Source organism: Callorhinus ursinus, unplaced genomic scaffold (genome assembly GCF_003265705.2).
Source record: "Callorhinus ursinus isolate GAN/ISIS: 27379988/994484 unplaced genomic scaffold, GSC_fseal_2.0 scaffold7, whole genome shotgun sequence".
Taxonomy (NCBI): domain Eukaryota; kingdom Metazoa; phylum Chordata; class Mammalia; order Carnivora; family Otariidae; genus Callorhinus; species Callorhinus ursinus.
The window spans coordinates 47,446,250-47,466,725 of NW_027397069.1; the positions used below are offsets into that span (position 1 = coordinate 47,446,250).

The 20,476-nt window shown below is 46.3% G+C and overlaps 1 protein-coding gene and 1 long non-coding RNA gene across 2 annotated transcripts; both read left to right on the top strand.

Moving 5' to 3' along the window:
* The first annotated feature begins 2,000 nt into the window (after positions 1–2,000).
* RGCC (regulator of cell cycle) lies at positions 2,001–15,715 on the top strand. The gene is made up of 5 exons (XM_025874820.2): positions 2,001–2,267; positions 2,783–2,968; positions 11,673–11,780; positions 14,007–14,069; positions 15,339–15,715. Exons 1-5 carry the CDS (start codon positions 2,219–2,221, stop codon positions 15,344–15,346), a joined length of 414 nt encoding a protein of 137 aa, XP_025730605.1. The 5' UTR covers positions 2,001–2,218; the 3' UTR covers positions 15,347–15,715.
* Positions 15,716–16,158: 443 nt separating this feature from the next.
* On the top strand, positions 16,159–18,413 carry LOC141373110 (uncharacterized). The gene is made up of 3 exons (XR_012378785.1): positions 16,159–16,233; positions 16,349–17,589; positions 18,031–18,413. It is a non-coding gene; the product is annotated as an uncharacterized lncRNA (long non-coding RNA).
* The last annotated feature ends 2,063 nt before the right edge of the window (positions 18,414–20,476 follow it).

Genomic DNA, 20,476 nt, shown 5'->3' on the forward strand with positions numbered 1-20,476 from the left:
ACAGAGTACTATTACCTAATCCTCTATATTTTCCTGTATATTAAAATTTGTAATTAGGAAAGAGACTCCTCCATAGCCAAAGTGACTCCCATCCTGGAGGGGCCTTTTGCCCAGCCATGTCCCCCATGCTTGGGTCAGTTCCCTTACAAAGGAGTACAGACGACAACAACCAACCGACCTCTGCTAGTAGAGACAAGGCTATCTTCATTGTCAACTTGCTCAGGAAATTGACACGGCTGCTAAAAAGTGGGGCTGTTTTGTAGGCTCTTCCGAAGATCAGCTTGGCTGATTCTTCAGCTGACAGGGACTCGGAGGCATCCTGCATGACCTGGGCTGGGGTGTCTATCACCCTACATCCCAGCCCTGGATAAGAAGGCAGAACTGCGTTTGGAAAGCAGTTCCCTGGCCTCAGTTTCCAGATCTGATGCTACTCTGTTAGCCCAGGGCATCACCATTGGGTGCCACGCAAGTTAAAGAGCATGAGGAAGGAAAGGAGAGGGGGGGAAAAAGAATTTAAAAGGGAGGTGGGAAGGGTGCCTGGGTGGCTCCGTCGGTTGCCTTCATGATCCCAGGGTTCTGGGATCGAGTCCTGCATCCGGCTCCCTGCTCAGGGTGGAGCCAGCTTCTCCCTCTCCCTCAGCCTGCCCCTCCCCCTGCTTGTGCTCTCTCTCTGTCTAATAAATAAATAAAATCTTAAAAAAAAAAAAGGAGATGGGAAAAATAAGAAAAAGAGAGATAAAATGAAAGATGCTTTGCCTTGTCGCCTCAAGGACCTCGGTGATCTGCTTTCCTACTTGGAGCCTCTTCCTCCTGTCGGCCCAGTCCTTCACCTTAAAGGTGGAGGAAGGGAGGGTGTGGTGAAGCCCCAAGTGGCTCTGAAACCAAACAGACCTGCCTTTCCTCACTACCTGACCAGCAACCTACTTAATCTCTGGTGCCTCAGTTTCCTCACCTGTGAAACGAGCAGTAATTCCACCTCTCAGGATCGCTGTATGGTTTGGGCTGGAAAATGGTGCATGCCAGAACCTGACCCAGGAGGCTCTTGATAACCAGGGTAAGGTGGTTATCTCTTCCCTCCCAGGCCAGTTTTGTGGGTCAGAGACCCTGGCAGCCTTGTCCACTAGAACTTTCTCCGATGGTGGTCATTGAGGGCTTAATATGTGTCCGGTGAGCCTGAGGGAGTTGAGGTTTTCATTATATTCTATTTTAGTTGCCTTACATTTGCATAACCACCTGTGGCTAGTGGCTCCCGCCTGGGGCAGTGCAAGGAGAGTTATTCTTGACCATGACTGAGTCCCTCGCAAGGGGGCTGGGCAGGGTTGCCCATTGGTGCGGACACTGCAAGGCGTTGGGTATGCGCCGCATCTACGCAGTAATTTCTTTCCCTGACAAAAACCCCTCCGGAGTAAAGTCGGGGCTGGCATGAAAGCCCAGGACAGGGGCAAACTCCGGGCTCTCGGATGGGAAAAATTAAGGCTTGTAACCGCGTGGACTCCACGAGTTCTGTCCCTGTCATCCTCTACCCTCTCCACTCTGTTTGCCCACAATCCGTCAGTCCCCTGGGGAAATGCGGTGGGGACGCGGGAGCCGCCCTCTGCGTGTGTGACACCCCTCTGGGCCTCCCAGGGCTACTTTATGCTTCGCAGCAAACCCTAGAGACTCAGCACGTCCATTTCACAGACGAGGAAACTAAGGCTGGAGGAGGTAAAGGGCACGCGGCAGGAAGCGCGGGGGAGCTCCAGCCCAATCGTAAACTCTTTGGGGCTCTGGTGGCGACAGAGACACTTCAGCGAGTCGGGTTGTTAGGGCGCGCGGGCGAAGTGGCGAGTAAATATTTGGGGCTGTAACCCGGGCTCCGGCAACTCACCGTCACTGCGGTTCCGCGGCGGGCGCGTGGCGAGGGCGGTGCCCGAGGGACAGGGGCGTCCCCAGCGCCTTGGCTGGCTCCCACCCGCCGGCCCCGCCCCGGCCCGCCTCCGCCCGCGGCTATAAGACGGCGGGGCTGGAGGGTGGCGGCGGCGGGAGAAAGAGCGGGCGGGCGCACGGTGCAGGAGGCGACGCGGCGCGAGCGCAGCCAGGCGAGCAAGACCTGCAGGGCGGGAGCGTGGGCAGCAGAGCGGGTCCGGCGCAGCTCCGGCCTCGGCGCGAGCGGCTGCACCGTCTCCGTGCTCAGCACCCCGCAGGACCCTCCGCCGTGCGCGCGGGGCCGAGCCCGCCCATGAAGCCACCCGCCGCGCAGAGCAGCCCCGCGGCCGCCGCGGCGGCAGGTGAGTGCGAGACCCTTAAAGCCCCGGCCCTCCAGAAGAAAGGGGGTCCCGGGGCGTCCCCTTACCCGCCGGACCCTGCCCCCGGCGGGTTCGGCCGTCCTCCCCGCGCCGGGCTGGGGACACTTAACGGGCGCGTCCCGACCCAATCTTCCCACCGCTACCCGTTCGCACGCGCCCCCGGGGGGACGAGCGTGGGGACGAGCGTGGGGACGAGCGTGGGGACGAGTACCCGAGAGCGCGTAGGAAAGAGTTCCGCTGTAGCTGGGTGACCTTTGGTCGGCACCCTCACACGGCGGAGGCTCAGTTTCCGTGTCTCTGAAATGGGCCGGATAAGAGAACCGCTTCAGGGGCTAGTTGAGAGTATGCAAAGATAAGCAACGGGCAGCGACGGCGTGGCTGTCACTCGGCACGCGCGCCATGTTAGCTATCCTCGGGGATGGTGGCGGCCCCCTCCGGGCCCCAGGACGTGATGGCCGCCCCGCCCCAGCACCTGAGCCCGCCATCCCTGTCCCCAGCCCCGGCCCTGGACTCGGCGGCCGCCGGGGACCTGACGGATGCGCTGTGCGAGTTTGACGCGGTGCTGGCCGACTTCGCGTCGCCCTTCCACGAGCGCCACTTCCACTACGAGGAGCACCTGGAGCGCATGAAGCGGCGGAGCAGCGCCAGCGTGAGCGACAGCAGCGGCTTCAGCGACTCCGAGAGTAAGTGTGGTCCCAACGGGGAAAGTGCCGGAGCCCGGGGATCTCCCAGTAAGGAGCACTGGGGGCTCGGGTCTCAGTGTGCTGATCTGTGAACCGAGGGGCGGGGCCCAGCGAAGTGAGCCCAAGGCACCGAGCCGTCCCTAGGGCGCCCGCGGCGGGGGCAAGACCCCCGGGGCTGTCACTCAGAGGCTCTTGGAGGGCCAGCTGGTCTACCTGCCGCCTGCAGGTCTCCAGAGGCAGGGGGGTTTAAGGAGCTCGCCCTGACCCAGCCAGACGGGACTCCTGGGACCTAAACCAGGCTTTCCCACAGTTACCTCTCCTCCCATCCCCTGCCTTTTTCTCTCTCTTCCGCAGTCATTTTTTTCAGAGTGTGTGAGGCAAGTGCCACAGGAATGGGGGTGGAAGGAGACATGGGAGGGCACAATGCTGAAAAATTTGTGACACCAGGAAAGGTTTCATAAGCTGCTGTTCTTGGGATTTTTGAAATAACTTCTTGCATTTTCTTCTGGCTCTGAGCTCCCAGACTTTCTGCTGCACTGCCTGCAGTTTTCAAAGACTCTCTGGTGCTGCGGAGTTCAAGTGTTCTAGAAAGGGCCCCTGTTCCTTCAGGCAGGTCCCACCACCGGGACGGCTGGCTTCCACACCGCCCCCCACCCCCGCTCAGGCTGGAGAGGGAGCCAGAGAGCAGATGGACACAGAGGTGCCTCCTGGCCACTTTTCTCATAACGGAGACTTGACTGTCCCTAGGTCTCTTTGTCTTAAACAACCTTGCAAGGAGTGAGGCAGTTTTTTTCGAGGATCAAATGGTCTGTAAGGATTATAGACATCTGTTTAGGTGTCAAACAGCAATTTTGGTGACTTTTCAATATTATGTGATTGTTGGTTTTCAAATTCTGGATGACTTATTATATTTCAAAGTGAACTTTTCTGAGTTATTCTTGAGACTTCATTCCCTAGATGGGTTACCAGCATGAATGTCACTCCCTTTGTTGCCCCTGACTCTGGAAGTGAAAGCAATGACATAATGACCTCTTCTTCTGATTCTCTTCTTTTGAAATCTGAAGCTGTTCCTTGTTTCTGGGCAAAGACGCAGTCCCAGACCTCAACATGAGCTGTCCTCCTGAAAATGAATAAAGGCACTCGTCACCCTGTCCAGGGTTTGAGTCAGAACCCTGAGGTCCCTCTTGACTTTCCTTGGCAGCCCTGCCCAAGGGTTAGATTTAATTGCAGCTTTTTGAGGTGAACAGGAATGGAATAGTGTGCTGTTAATTTTCTGTTTTGTATTTTTGGACTTTATGGGTAATGACTGGACCGCTTATTTTCAATTTCAAAGGGAAATCTAAAAACTTTTGAAATTTATCTCAATATCAGTGGCCAAGCTTAAATATGTCTCCTTCTGCTGGGGCATGCAGCAAGTTATTCATCAAGTACCAGTTCTCTCCCCCACCGGAAAGAAGGCTGGGACAGTCTGTCCAGTGCCGTGCTATTGCAAAGAACAACTCCTTTCTAAACCACAGCCGCAGTTGGCTAGAATATGGTCTGAGCTGGCCCATCATATGGGTGATTGCAGTTCCCTCGGGGTAGGGTTTCAGATTGGAGATCTGTTTTCAGGGGCCTCAACGAGAAGGCACTCAGAAACACATTCTTAACAATTTGGGGGGAGATATTTGGAATATTCTATAGTTTCTCTTGGGGGGGCAGCGTGTGTGTGTGTGTGTGTGTGTTTCGCTTTCTGCTTTTGTTGTTAACTGTTACACGGACCCTTAGTTTGGTGGCTAGAGGAGTAATGGGGATGGTATAAAGAAGGCTCAGATGACAGTAGTCTTCCTTGTAAATGTGTAGTTTGTCCCCCGTAAGACTGGTTAGAAATAGTGTTGGCAGAAGAAGTGTGTATCCAAATAGTAATTTCTTGAGGAAGCATAGTGTGCTTAACTGCCACCAAGAACAGAGCACAAACATTTATTAGACATATTTGTCTGTTCAATGCTTTTCTGAGGAAGAGAATGTTTGAAAGAGGTAGATCCTACTGAGATTTAGGCCACCAAAAGGGAGACCTACCAGGATAATGATAATAAGAGCAGCTCACTTTTACCAAGCCCTTACTAGGATTATTGTTATTATTTATTAGCTCTTACTAGTAGTGATCTCTTTGCTTGCTTTAAATGTGTTATCTCATAGGACCTCTACCACAGTCCTATAAGATAGGCACCATTATCTCCATTTTTCTGATAAGAGAGCAGAACCACGGGGGCCCTCTCTTAAGACCTTGCTCTTGTCACCATGGATGGTTAGCTGGAATGGGAACCAGGTCCTCAGGAACAGACTTACTTGAAGTCCCGTTGCACCCGAATCATAATCAATAGTGGTTGTGTCTGAGGGTATCTCTTCAAGGTAGTGGTCATCTGGCCGGGTCAGTGGGGTCCAGACTGAGTTCGGTCAGAGTCCTGGGCAATAGGTGGGCCTCAGTTTCTTTAGCTGTGAAATTGAAAGGATGCTATTTAGTAGTGCTAGTAGAAACATCCATAAGCTCATGATTAGGAAGAAAAAATTTGCTCTGTTTCATGCTTTCAAGAAAACATTAAAATGCATACACCAGGCTCTATTACATAGATCAGATACATTTGAGCCAGTGTCTTGCATGGAAATGTTACATACAAGCTATGAACCAGGAGTACCTTAATTCTCACTCTGCCTTCCACCTACTGCTCTATCACTCAAAAAATGTATAGCCGCCTTACAAGATAACTCAAAGCAGCAATTCTGTTTTTTGAAGAACCCTTCCTTGGGGGCGCCTGGGTGGCTCAGTCTGTTAAGCGTCGGACTCGATTTTAGCTCAGGTCATGATCTCAGGGTCATGAAATTGGGCTCTGTGTGTGGGGCTCTGTGCCGAGCACAGAGCCTGCTTAAGATCCTCTCTCTCCCTCTCTCTCTGCCCCTACCCCTTCCTTCTCCAGGAAAAGAAAGAAAAAGAAAGAAAGAAAAGAAAAAAAAAAAAAAAGAACCCTTTCTTTTCTCACTAAAATAAAAAAATTTGTGTTGCTTGCATCCAAAGAAGAAACATAGACACTCCTTCCATCCAAAGAAGCAAATTACTTAGATAAAAGAACATTTAAAAAGAAATACTCCCTGTTCCCACTTACAGGGGGTCCTCCAGAGACATGAAGAGAACCAAAATGAAAATTGCAAGATAACGCCACATTATGGGTGGCATTCAAATGGGGGTTGATCAAAGCAGGCTTGTCCCTTTCCCCTAGTCTTGGGTCCAACAGGTAATCTCAGACACTTTGGTGGGAGCTGTTTTAACGTCAGCAGTAAAAGGGCAGTGTAATTAGGAGCTAAGGCAGTGTTGTTCAAACTTGATTCTTAGAGGTGCTCCAGAGGTTGTAAACTTCTGTGGTTTGAACTTAATAAAAAAAAAAAAAATACTGTTTTTCAGTATTTTCCAAAACTGTAAATGCACACCATGATTCCTCAAATATGCTTAATGAAATTTTAACTCATGATTACAAAGTTTTAACCAATGTGTTAATTTGTTTCCACCAAATGATTTTATGTGAAGTTTATAATATTAACTTGAACTTTAAAAGGTGGTAGGAACTTCTCTCTTTGCTGTGTTGGGGTTTTGCACACCTTTTTCCTTTGAAGTGTCGGGGGTCTGGGGGGTGCGAGCGTTTTGCTACTTAACAGGAAGGATCCGAAGGCTCCTGTGTATGCGAGGGATATTGTGATATTGTAGAGCCGTTTTAGGGAATGAGGAACTGGCTTCTTTAGCATGTGCAAGACCAGAAAATTTGTATTATCTTTGCCTAGAGTCTTCCAGTTTGCGCCCCTGCTGGACCTGAGTGCCAGCATGACAAGTATTGGCTGATCCGGCATAGGAGCTCCAGAGACTGGAATCCGAACTTGTTCAAGCCAGGAGAGAATGAGAAGTTAGGAACCCCCAGGGTGCCCTGGCACGGTGGTAGGGGTTCCAGGTGGGGGATGGGGCTCGCTCTGACGGAGACCTGGAGAGGTGTCGAGAGGGGCCGAGCAGTGCCAGAAGGGAAGCTGGGGCGATAGTGTTGAAAGGAGATTCATGCCCCCTGCCCCTGCACGCCCCACCCCCATTCCCTGTGGCAAAAGGGAAACAGGTCCAAGGCTTTCTTTTTCCCAGTTAATTACTATAGTTTGCTTGTCTTCAACGTGTGGGATTGTTCTATATTTACAGGAGCTCTGGGCAAGGTTTACCATCTGTGGCTTTCCTTCCCTCTGGAGTAGCACATCTCGGCGCTAACCCTAAGTTACCTTTCTCCCCACCCCCAAGCTCAAAAAGCACAATTACCTTTTAAACAAGCTTCTGTTTTTACAGCTGAGTTTCTCAAGCTCTGTTGGTGAGCACTAAAGTTGGATGTTTGTATATTGAATATGCTGACATTTCTTGAGCTGGTGTCTTAGAAAACTTGGTCCCTGAGCTGGAGGTTCCTGGCTTCAGCTTGCCAAGTTGACTTGCCAGGGACATTTCTGATGGAGCTTTGAGATGCTCATGAGATGGGGCTTTAGAGCTGATTGAAGTAGATGCTGTGGAGCCCTGAAATATCTAGTCTTATCACCTGCCAAGGTTCCCCAAATTATCACCGTATGTGCCCCTGGAATCCCTGTTAATAACAGCACCTGATATTGGGACGAGGCGGTCATACCTTAACATGCTATCGGCCAGCAACACGTTGCTGTCATTTTATCAGACTAACTGGCCGTCGTTTTGCAAGGGATAGAGTTCCAGAGGAGTGAAAAGAACAGGAAGTCAAGCTTTCCTTACGTTCTCATCTACCACAATGCCTTCCATGAGATCTTCATGGAGCGTGCTTAATAAAAGTCCGTGGAATGAAATCTTAATGAGTAAAAGGAAGCGAGGTCTAGAGCTTGGGCTCCTCCTGTGTTGGTGGCTTGTTTTAGGGAGGTTTATTGTCAGGTGCCTCTGAAGATAAGCTTCTCTTAAGAATTTTGCTACTCTCTGAGGAAGTGGAGGAAGCCCGGCCCCAGAACCTTGATGGTTGCTATTCTCTGTGGCGACCTCTCCTCTCCTGGACATGTCATTCTCCATTTCGCCAGGAACTTTGGAATAAAATCATGAAAACCATAGGAATCATACATGGAGCGCCTCGTTACTATTCCCCTTCTGCTGCAGAGGAAACTGAGGCTCAAAAATGAAGTGATTTTTCACAGGAACGTCTCTACTGTGACAGCTTCTGCTGGGCTTTCTAGTAGCTTTGGGCTTCTGGAAGTTGCTTTCTTCATGAATGACGTGTGTACAGTATCACCACAGGGTGGAACTAAACTGGGGGCAGGTTTGGCTCAAAGATGCTGGGGGTTCATTTCCTGTTGATGGTTGAATATTTTGGAGGCTGGAGTCAGGTCTGGCTCAGATTGTGCGCTGAAACTCATGGAGAGAGAGAGGAAGCAAGGTGTGGCAATGTGCCGGTGTGTGTGTGTGTGTGTGTGTGTGTGTGTGTGTCTGTGTGTGTCTGTGTGTGTGTGTGTGGTTGGGGAGGTGTAAGGGGAGAGGGGAAATGGGGAAGGGAGAACTTGCTATGTTGACATGCCTGTGCGTGTTTATATATAGATACTGTAACCTAGTATATTTTTTCTCTCCCTCCCTTATTGGAGTAGCATGAGTTCATTAGCCGTAAGAGAAACTTCTGATTATTTTAAGTTTGGTTTGCAACCGAATTTATTAGGCAAGTAACAGCCGGTTTGTCTATATATTTTCTAAGTTTGAGGAAAATACTTGGATCAAAAAGGCATTTTCACACCAGGCTTTAAAGGCCAAGAGGTCCACTGTGGCAATGCCTGGTCCTATGACTCATTCTCTACAGAGTTTCAAAACCACCTGAGTGACCCAGAGTTTTTCCTGAGTACTCATTTTGCAATGGACTTTTCCATGTCGACATGATTTCTTCCCTGAAAACTCAATGACATTAGTCTGCTTGCCTGTGAGGAAAAACAAATTGTGTGTGCATGTCCCCCCCACCCCCGTCCCTGCCTCCCCCAAAGGATGAGTATACGTGGCTGGAAAATTGTTGAGTTGGAGCAGAAGAGAGATGAAATCCAAAGTCAAGGCAAGGGCGGGTGGTGCAGGGCAGGGTGGAGTGAGGTGTGGTGGTGAAACTGGATCTCAAGGACCGACTGCTTTTGGGAGATAGAGACCAGAGGTGTGGCCACTGAAGTCTGGGCCAGCAAGTCTCTGGGCTGGGCACTCTGGGCCAGGGATGGGGGCGATGCTCTCTAGTGTCCTTCAGAACCAAGATTATGTGCCAAATGCCTCATATTCCTTCCTTCTGGCTCAGGGGTCTGGGCACGAGGTCGGCCTCCCCGGGGCCCTCTGTGGTTTCCCTGCCTCTAAGTCTTACCTCATCTTTTCCCTACAAGTTTCTCAGGTTCTATTTGTGGCGGTTCTCCTTCCTATTATGGGGTGACAAACAGTAATGCTCTGCTGTAGGTCTGCAGCAGACGTGACCACTTTCTTGTATGTAAGGGAAAGGCTTTCCCTTGAGAAAATCCAGACTGCTCTGGAGGTGGGCTCAGCTGACAAAGGCAGAGAGGCTTCCCCAGCTGAGTTCCATGGAGTGCAAGTGTCCTGAGAAATATTAACTTGCTGCCACGAAAATTGTGTCTCATAGTTAAATTTGAGAAATAAGGCCAAGCTGGTTTATCATAAGACTTCTCAGGGACCTTAAATTGGGAAGACACAGGAGGAATCTTCAGGGGTGCTCAGTGTTTCTCAAACTTAGTTGATCACATGGTTCTTCTTTCCAAAGGACCAGTGTTCTGAGGAATATATTTTTGGGGAAATAAAAGTGTGAGGTTTGGTATTTTGAATCTCAGTAGGTGTTCATCATCAAAGCCCTGAAAAGTGACTGTGGTCCTTTTAGGTGACCTGGGCTGGACCTCTGAAGGGAGAAAAAATTGGGAAGGTTGGGCATATTTGGAAGAGTGGACAAGATGAGGGTGTAGGTCAGGAAGACAAGACAAGATGGTGCTGAGGCCACCTGGTCAGAGGAGGTGGGAGGAAAGGAAGCTGGTGTCATGCCTGAGAACTTGGAGCAGCCTTTTTAGGGATGAAGCTGAATTCTTTTAGGATGAGAAACCTCTGGTTGTGTAAACCCTTTTTATTCTGAGTGTATCTATATTCTGAGTATACCTGTAACTTAATTCAGGTTCACTTTAAGTTATGGGGACCAAAGAAAGATGTTTTTGCCTCCTCCTGAGTCGGACGTCCCTGGATTGAAGTGGTGAATCCCAGAGAAGAGTAGAGCCCTGGCCAGGCCCTCTTGATTCAGCTGCCCTCTCTCACCTGAAGAGCCCTTCCAGAGTTCATCTCTGCCACAACCATGGCTGGCTTTGTGTTTTGTTTTAACCAGGAAGGCTGTTACTTGCTGACCTCACAGGCCACATCCTGCTTTGGCTGGCTGCTCTGCCTTTGAGCCCTTTCAGTGGGTGCAGCTCAGCCACCAGCTCCCTTCTCGTGTCACAGCCACACGGCTGGGCTGGCCGTGGGTTGGCTTCCTCCTCCTTGTCAGGGTCTAGAGAAGTAGACTCTCAGAACTTAAGAGCTGGAAGGGACTTGAAGGATCATGAAGCCTTCCCATTTTATTGGTGGCTAAGGTGAGGCTCACAGATACTGTCTTGCTCAAGGGCGCCTGAGTCCCTAAGTAGCTGAAGGATCATGAAGCCTTCCCATTTTATTGATGGCTAAGGTGAGGCTCACAGATACTGTCTTGCTCAAGGGCGCCTGAGTCCCTAAGTAGCTGAGATGGTTCCCTTGACTCCCAGTGCAGCCCTGCTCCTGGGACCTTGCCTTGCTCTTGCTCTGGTCTTTGGGGTTATGACAATAGAGGGAGCCACAAAATCACTCAGAGTGTCTGTAATTGACAACCTCTAGAAGAAGTATTTCTCTCTGACCCTCTAGCTTATCCTTAGAGTGTAGGTTCTCGGGAGAACCATGACAAAGACTCTCTTGAGTAGGCAGGGAGGATTATTATTATTCTTTTTTAAACATTTCTTCAAAAGATGTATTTATTTATTTTAGAGAGAGAGAAAAAGAGAGGGGGGGAGGGGTGGAGGGAGAGAGAGAATCTCAAGCAGATTCCCCGCTGAGCGTGGAGCCTGGCACAGGGGCTGGATCGCACAACCCTGAGATCATGAACTGAGCTGAAATCAAGAGTCAGATGCTTAACCGACTGAGCCACCCAGCCGCTCCCAGGAGGGAGGATTATTAACTAATGGGATCCAACCTTGTATTTGTATTTTAGGGAATTCAGAGGGCAGAAGGGACATTTTTTTAGGAAAGAGGATTCTTTAGGTCTAAAATCCCAAACACCCACAATCAGCCAAGCATTGGCGTGGTTGTCGGTTAGACACCTGGACAGTGGGCTCCTCTGTGTTGCAAAGGAAGCTGGTCTGATCATGATCATCCTATCTCACTCTCCATTTGTTAGAGAAGCAAGGCCCCTGGTGTGCATGACACATCTACACACACACACACACACACACACACACACACAGGCACACTCCCCTGCCTCAAATCATTTCCGGGGGCATAAATATAAAATCTGGAAATCAACCTGTTTTCTTTACAACTTTGCTCCTTTTGGAGAGGAGCTGTTGGTTATCAGTAGACTGTGGCCTGTAAACCACCTTGAATGAGTTACTTTTTCTTTCCTGAAAGGTGCAGATTCGCTCTATAGGAACAGCTTCAGCTTCAGTGATGAGAAATTGAATTCTCCAACAGATTCCGCTCCGGCTCTGCTCTCCCCGGCTGGCACTCCTCGGAAAGGTAGGCTCATTAGCTGTGGTGGGAGCTCGTGGTCTTCCTTACTGCCTCCTCCCCTCATCTCTCCTTTCCTTCCCCCTTATCCCTGACCAATCCTCCCCAAACGTGTGAAACAAATAGAACTAACATCCTCGCACAGGACGGTGTGAAGTGCAATTTGTTCTTTCTCAAGATTTTGATCAGTGTGAAGATGAATCAGATAAACGGGAGGTGGGAAAGAGAATGCAAATTCTCAGGGAGAGAGAAGAACCCATATTCTTCAGCCTCTGCTTTCTCTCAACGTGGTGTGATCAAGACGGCCAAATGACAGTGCTCTCTCCCGGACTGGCTGGTTCTGGAGTTGAAAACTCAGCAGGAGTTAGGCTTTGCAGAAAGTGGAATTCTTTTCTTAACTAGTTGACCAACGCTTTCAGATTACCAATTTAACAATTAAATGGGGTCATCCTCATGAGACAAGCGATGATCTAACATGATTTAAAATAGCAGCCCCGGCCTGGCTCTACTGTGGTATTAATAGACCCAAAAAAAGTTTTTAAAGATGCATGAGCAGTTTCTTATTTTTTGGAACTTGTCAAATGTCTCCAGCTAGAGAGCTGAATGTTCTGTTATATTGGACAAGTGCCCTCTTGAAAACAAAAGGAGTTTTTTTCCTCAAGAAACATTATACTGCTGAAAATAGTTGCAGAATGCAATAAAAATGGAACACAGTTAAGAAAGAAATATGAAGATTCTATTACTTTTCTCACTCCTGGCATTAAGGAGGAATTTCCCTTTTTTTCAAAAGAGTGATTTTTAAATTCTCCTCTCAACTGAGCAGTGTTAGCACCAGCCAATGGGGAGTCTGCCATTGTCCAGCTCCTTGTGGGTAAAACGGAGCTGTTGAATTCAGAGAGACAGAGCAGTCTAGGAAGTGGCTTCAAACGTGCCCAGATTTGCTACCTGATCCTCCAGAGATAGGAATTAAAGACAGAGAAAAAGCTCTAGTGGCAAATTGACCCGAAAAGCTAAGAACAGGGGTGCCTGGGTGGCTCAGTCATTAAGCGTCTGCCTTCGGCTCAGGTCATGATCCCAGGGTCCTGGGATCAAGACCCACATCGGGCTCCCTGCTCAGCGGGAAGCCTGCTTCTCCCTCTCCCACTCCCCCTGCTTGTGTTCCCTCTCTCGCTGTGTCTCTCTCTGTCAAATAAATAAATAAAATCTTTAAAGAAAATAAAAAATAAAAGCTAAGAACAAGGAGCTATTGTAGCCAGCAAGGGTTAATTAATAAAACTATCCAGGAATGCATTTCGGAGAAGGCATGAATGATGAGCTCTACAGGGAAGCGTGTATATCTCAGGATACAGAGGGAACAAAAGCAAGATAAGGACCTGTTGCCTTGTGCTACCACTTGGATGGGATGGGGCTGTCCAGGACCCGGAAGCCTCACGTTGCCTTCCCCGTACCATTTTGACAAAGCACGGTGGCTCTTCGTTAACATTTATCCTGGAGGGACTCAGAGTGGCAGTGTTGCCCTGGGGTGATAGCACAGACAAGAATGGGTCAGAGGTGAGGCAGAGCGGGCATATTGACTCTGGGTGTCCGCTCTGCACAGTGCCATGCTTACCGAATATTTTTTGATAGATAACTCAAATCCTACATAATCAAAAAATCAAAACTTTTTTTTTAGAAAACTTTTTTTTTAAAGATTTAAAAAAAAATTATTTATTTGAGGGAGAATGAGCCAGAGAGAGAGAGAGAGAGAGACAGCACAAGTGGGTGGGAGAGGCAGAGAGAGAGGGAGAAGCAGACTCCCCACTGAGCAATGAGCCCGATGTGGGGCTCGATCCCAGGACCCTGGGATCATGACCTGAGCTGAAGGCAGATGCTTAACCGACTGAGCCACGCTGGTGCCCCAAAATCAAAACTTTTGTCTTCTTCCCTAGCCCCTCACTCCCCCTGCCCTTTTAAGGTATTGAAGGGAGATTCTCCTTCCAGGTTGTTGGGGTGGGGGTGGCCGGAGGGCTGATGAACTGAAAAAACAAGGAGGAGACTTTTAGGTGAATCTTCAGAATCAGTGTCTGAATTGACTGTAAGAAACACCGGAGCAGACACTGAGGGTTGGTATAGGACACTTGAAAATAATGTCTCTGTAGATGCAGGGATGCAAAATGGGGTCACATAATCCTGGGAACCAAGGGCGGCATGAGCTGTCATTGATATGGAAACTGAAGGCCAATTCTTGTTTTTCAGCCAAACTAGGAGACACGAAAGAGCTAGAAGACTTTATTGCTGATCTTGACAGAACATTAGCAAGTGAGTACATGCCTGGTATTTAAAAAAAAAAAAATCAAACAGAAAACCAACCAACACTGCTGATAAAGTGCCATAATATTTACCAGCTTGCCTGGGGGCAGGAAGTTACATCATCAGGCTTCTTTAGGTTCCAAAACAGAACCCTAGTGGCTCAGAAAGAAATTCTGAGGATAAGCTTGCGTTCATGTAGTAGATCGTGTGCCTTTCCAAAGGGTGAGAACAGGCCACCAGCAAACAATGACATTTTGTTTGAGAAATGCAGAGCAGTTGTTAGAGCAAGATGGGAATTTTACCACCAGGATGGCTCGGCAGGCTTTTTAGAGGAGAAATGAGCCAACTGACCACAAAAGCAACATTCTAACAAGCTAGGTGGTTCCATCCCATGGGCCAGGGAAGTCCTCCCAGGTTAGATCCGGGGGCTTGGGGAGGTCTGACTTCTGGAGGGTCCCAAAAGAGAATTGGCCTGGGGATACCCCCTCACCAAAGGCCCGCGCCAATTAGTAAAAGACCTGGGTTAAGTACACACTACCTTGTTTCCCATTTGGCAGTTGCATTAATGGTACCCCTTTTGTGTGACCGAAAATGTGCGGAACTGAAGATATCAGACCATAACTACAGTGTCGAGAGGGGAGGGGTCTCTAGAAGATGGGGCCCTGAGATTCAATCTACCCACTCTGTTTCAAAAGGAAAGGATTGCAAGAGCCAGAAGGATCAGCTAGAGCTTCCGGGGTAAAAGTTTCAGCAACTCTACTCTTGGCAATCACAGAGCAGAAGAATTTTGTCCTAGCCCCTTAATTTTTCAACGAAAGAGTTGATTTTCCCTAAGAAATATTTTATGCTATACTCTGCTAAACAGCCAGGTCAAACCTGAAAAATTAAATCCAAAGCTGGTTATTTAAAAATGACTTTGTTCTTAACACTGAGACCTAACTATCGGGTGGAAAGTCCTTGTGAATTTTCTATTTTTTGGAGAATTTTAATGGCCCATTCTCTTCCATGCGGTACCATCCCACATCAGAAGACCAAGGCCTGTTTTGACAGAGATGATGGTAATTACAGCACAATTTGTATGCAACCCATGTAACAAGCCTGCCTACTTCATGGAAATTGCAGCTGGCTGCCCAGTTGTACCAGTTAATCAGACATACATTACGTGGGAAGCCTGCCATTAACGTTTGGTGCTTTGATGCCTGTGATGGTGTCATCTGGTTAAGCAGAGGCATTGGAAACTTTTGTGAGTGGATAACCTTATTTATCTCTTCTTTACAGGCATGTGAAACAAGGAGAAGTTCTGGGTCCTTTCATCATAAGGGAGAAGCTTCGGAAGGCTCCAAGGACCTGGTAAAATCAGAGCAGACAGAGATGAGTGCTCACCTACCACCAGGCCATTCTCAGGCTTGTCCTAACACCAGCCTTTGAGATCATCTCTGGGCAATTTAGACAGTGACACTGACTTGGTTTACAAGCTTGCAGCGTATTAGAACAGATGATCCACGCTAATATTCTATTTTCTCTCAAAACCTAGCTTTCCCGTAATTTAAAGTGCTTTTGTGAACATATTTGTAATTAATTATATATAGTTGGAAACAGTAATATGCTTTTCCCAGTATAATATATTTTTGTATGCAAATAAAATTTGAACTAGAGTCTGTATTTTTGTAAACTTCTTTTTTTTTTTCCCTTTGTTTCTTTCAATGTATTCCCAGTCAAATAATATTCTGGTGGGAATAACCCACCTCTTGACATCTAACAAGGGCCTTGGGCGCTGCCAGGTTGCTCTAGACAATAGGCTGGTGAATTTAAGGGTCACTTTGAAGCTGCTTCAATACTCCAGAGGGGAAATATTGGCATATGATTCGTGGGAAATTTTAATTTGAGGATTGTTGAGTTTTTTAGTGAGGTATAGTTGACATACAATATTATATTAGTTCCAGTGTACAACGTAGTGATGTATGCATTACCAGGTGCATACAGTGTTACATTAGTTCCAGGTGTACAACATAGTGATGTATGCATTACCAGGTGCATACAATGTTACATTAGTTCCAGGTGTACAACGTAGTGATGTATGCATTACCAGGTGCATACAGTGTTACATTAGTTCAGGTGTACAACATAGTGATGTATGCATTACCAGGTGCATACAATGTTACATTAGTTCCAGGTGTACAACATAGTGATGTATGCATTACCAGGTGCATACAGTGTTACATTAGTTCCAGGTGTACAACGTAGTGATGTATGCATTACCAGGTGCATACAGTGTTACATTAGTTCAGGTGTACAACATAGTGATGTATGCATTACCAGGTGCTCACTGCGTTAAATGTATCTGTCACCATAGAAAGTATTATAGCATTATTGACTATATTTCCTATGTTGTACTTTTCATCCCTGTGACTGAAGGTGGTGGTTGTGATGGAAGTTGGGTTTCTCTTCCATCTCTATTCTCCTCATATCTTACCACCTTTTCAGGTGCCATGGGCTCTTTCCTTCAATTAAGGGAAACAAACACTCGTTGCACTCAAAATCCAGGACTGAAATATGAAAGAACGTTGGGGCAGCTGAAGGACTTGAAAATGATGGTGCTCTTACCAAATCTGTGTGCTAAGGAAGATTTGATGGTGTTGGCCTTGGTGCTTGTGTTCAGGTGGCTTCCGTGGAGCTGGAGGGTTCAGATGCAAGGTCTTCCGCAGAGGTGGGCTTTGCATGTGGAAGCCAAAGACCACCTCCACTCCCTGCCACCTGCCTTTTGGGGAGGAGGGAGAGAGCACAAAACCAAGAAAGTTCATAATTTTCTTATCTGTGCTTTTATCTTTAAAACCGCTAAAGTAGGGGCGCCTGGTTGGCTCAGTTGGTTGGGCGACTGACTCTTGGTTTCAGCTCAGGTTATGATCTCGGGGTTGTGAGATCGAACCCCGCATCAGGCTCTATGCTCAGCGGGGAGTCGGCTTAAGATTCTCTCTCCCCCTCTCCCTTTGTATCCTCCCTCCTTCTTAAGCGTGCATGTGCACTCGCCTCTGTCTCTCTCAGTAATAATAATAATAATAATAAAACCTCTAAAACCAGACATTACTTTGATAATTGGAATCAAGCTATTTATAAACTCCAATCCTTATGTTTCTATAGGATACAATTCCAAAACATAAGTATTCAGAATTTTATTTATATCTTCAGAGGCTAATTACCATATTTGACCTGTGTTTTAGGTAATCAGAAAACAACATGACCTTTTCTTTAAACTTTGCCTTTTCCTCAGTTTCTGGGAAAGCTTTTGGGATATTTTCTTCATTTCTTTATTGAAATAGATTTCACAGGCCTTAACATGCATCCTTTTAAGTGTACGATTCAGCGGTTTTTAGCATATTCACAGTGGTGCAGCCGTCGCCAGGACTTGATTCTCTGTCGCTATGGGTTTGTTTATTTTGGTGGTTTTGAATACATAGAATCATATTGTATGTGACTCTTCATGTCTGGCTTCTTGCCCTTAGCATACTATTTTCTTTTTTTTTTTTTTTAAGTTTTTTTTTTTTAAAGATTTATTTATTATTTATTTTGAGAGAGTGAGAATGAGAGAGAGAGAGAGCACATGAGAGGGGGGAGGGTCAGAGGGAGAAGCAGACTCCCCGCCGAGCAGGGAGCCCGATGTGGGACTCGATCCCAGGACTCCGGGATCATGACCTGAGCTGAAGGCAGTCGCTTAACCAACTGAGCCACCCAGGCGCCCTAGCATACTATTTTCAAAGTTCATCCATATTGTGCATGAATCAGTCCTTCATTCCTTTTTTTTTTTTAAAGATTTTTATTTATATATTGAGAGAGAGAATGGTAGAGAGCATGAGAGGGAAGAAGGTCAGAGGGAGAAGCAGACTCCCCGCTGAGCAGGGAGCCCGATGCGGGACTCGATCCCGGGACTCCAGGACCATGACCCAAGCCGAAGGCAGTTGCTCAACCAACTGAGCCACCCAGGCACCCCTTCATTCCTTTTTATGACTGAATAATCCACTGTATGGATATGCCACATTTTGTTTATCCATTTATTAGTTGAGGGACATTTGGGGGGTTTCTACTTTTTTGGCTAATGAATAATGCCACTATGAATATTCATGTACAAGTTTTCATGTGGACGGATTTTAAAATTTCTCTTGGGTATATAACCTAGAGTCGAATTGTGAAGTCATCTGATAATCCTATGTTGAACTTTTTGAGGAATTGCCAAATTTTTCCATAGCAGCTGCACCATTTTACATTCCCATCAGTAATACCCGTGGACTCTCCTTTCTGCACATCCTCATCAACACTTGTTATTGTCTGTATTTTTGAATAAAGCCATCCTATTGGTTATGAAGTGGTATCTTACTGTGGTTTTGATTTTCACATCCCTGATGACTAAAGATGTCCAACAGCTACTCATGTACTTATTGGCAATTTGTATATCTTCTTTGGAGAAATGTCGATTCAAATCTTTTGCCCATTTTTAAATTATGTTGTCTCCATTATTATTGAGGTGTAGGAGTTTTCTGTGTATTCTGTATATAAGTCCCTTACCAGACATATGATTTGCAAATATTTTTTCCTATTTTGTAAGTTGTCTTTTCACCTTTTTGTTAGTATCCTTTGAAGCTCCAAAGTTCTAAATTTTGATGATGTCCAATTTATCTATTTTTTCTTTTGTCACTTAGGCTTTTGGTGTCATAGCAAAGAAATTGTTGCCTAATTCAAGGTCCCAAAGAGATACTCATGGTTTTTTTTAGGAGTTGCATAATTTCTGACAACTCTCATATTGTATGAATCTTACTTTTAGGTCTTTGATGTACTTTGAACTAATTTTTGCATATGATGTGAGCTGGGGTCCAACTCCATTCTTTCACATATAAATATCCACTTGTTACTGCACTATTTGTTGAAGAAACTATTTTTTCCTCGTACAATTATGTTGGCACCCTTGTTGAAAATCAGTATGGGTTTATCGATGGACTCTCAGTTCTATTCCAGTGATCTATATGTCTACCCTTATTCCAGAGCCACACAGTTTAGGTTACTATAGCTTTGCAGTAAATTTTGAAATCGGAAAGTATGTTTCCTCCAGGTTTGTTCTTCTGCAAGATTATAATGGCTGTTCTGGGTTCCTGGCATTTTTATGTAAATTTCAGGATCAGTTTGTCAATTTCTACAAAAAAGGTAGCTGGGATTTTCGTAGAGATTGCACTGAATTTCTAGATCAGTTTGGGTTGCCATTTTCACAACATTATGTCTTCCTTCTAATTCATGAACGTGAAATATCTTTCAGTTTAAAAGTCTTCTTAATTTCTTCCAGCCATGCTTTGTAGTTTCCAGTGCATGAATCTTGCACCTTTTTTGTCAAATTTATTCCTAAGTATTTTATTCTTTTTAATACTACTGTAAATGGAATTGTTTTATTCCATAATTTTATTTTCAGATTTTTTTTTTGCTAGTGTAGAGAATATACTTGACTTTGCATATTGATTTTGTATCCTGCAGCCTTGCTGTACCTGTTTATTCTAATAGGTTTTTTGTGTGTGGATTTTGTATGAATTTTGTTTGTACAAAATCATACCTTTTCCAAATAGAAGTAGTTTTACTTTTTCCTTTTCGGTCTAAATGTATCTTCCATTTTTTCTCCTGCCTCACTGCCCTGGCTAGAACTACCAGTACAACATTGAAAACAAGTGGTGAGAAGGCACACCTATTTTTTTGATTTTGGAGGAGAAGCTTTCGGTCTTTCGCCATTAAGTATGATGGTAGTTGTGGGAATATTTTCTTTTTTAATCCAACAAGCCCTTGACTTGTTTTCTAAATACAACTTTTTCATTATGTCGAACTGTTTCTTGTGCATGCTTGGGAGCTTTATTTGCTTTGGATAAATCTTTTTTTCATCAGGATACCAGTGGCTGTTCATTGTCACTGTCACTTTTATTACTAGCTTTTTCCAGAATTGAGGATCTACCTGCATTTGGCAGCCCTTTCTTTCTGGTCTCCTGGAGCTGGGACTCCCACAGTTAAAAGTGCAGTGTATGTGGTTTTGTGGGCTGTTGTGAGGATAAGGTCAGTGGTTTGGGGAAAAGAAGTGCATTCCTTTAGGGCATTGTTGGGCTGAGGGTAGTTTGTATTTTATAAACTTATGTTAGATGAATAACTGGGGACAAGCATGCTGTGGGACATGTCACAGCTTGGGGTTCTGGGTGTGTTAAAAAGAGTGTTTTCCGTATTTCCCAAGATACATAAAATGAGCACATCCCTAATCTGTTTTGAAAAATAGATATTAAGATCATATGTACTTGAAAAATGCTGCATGATATGTATTCCATTTTGAGATTTATTATGCACATTAGCACATAAAATACTTAGGGTTCAGTCTAAGTTGATGGATCAGAGAAACCAAATAG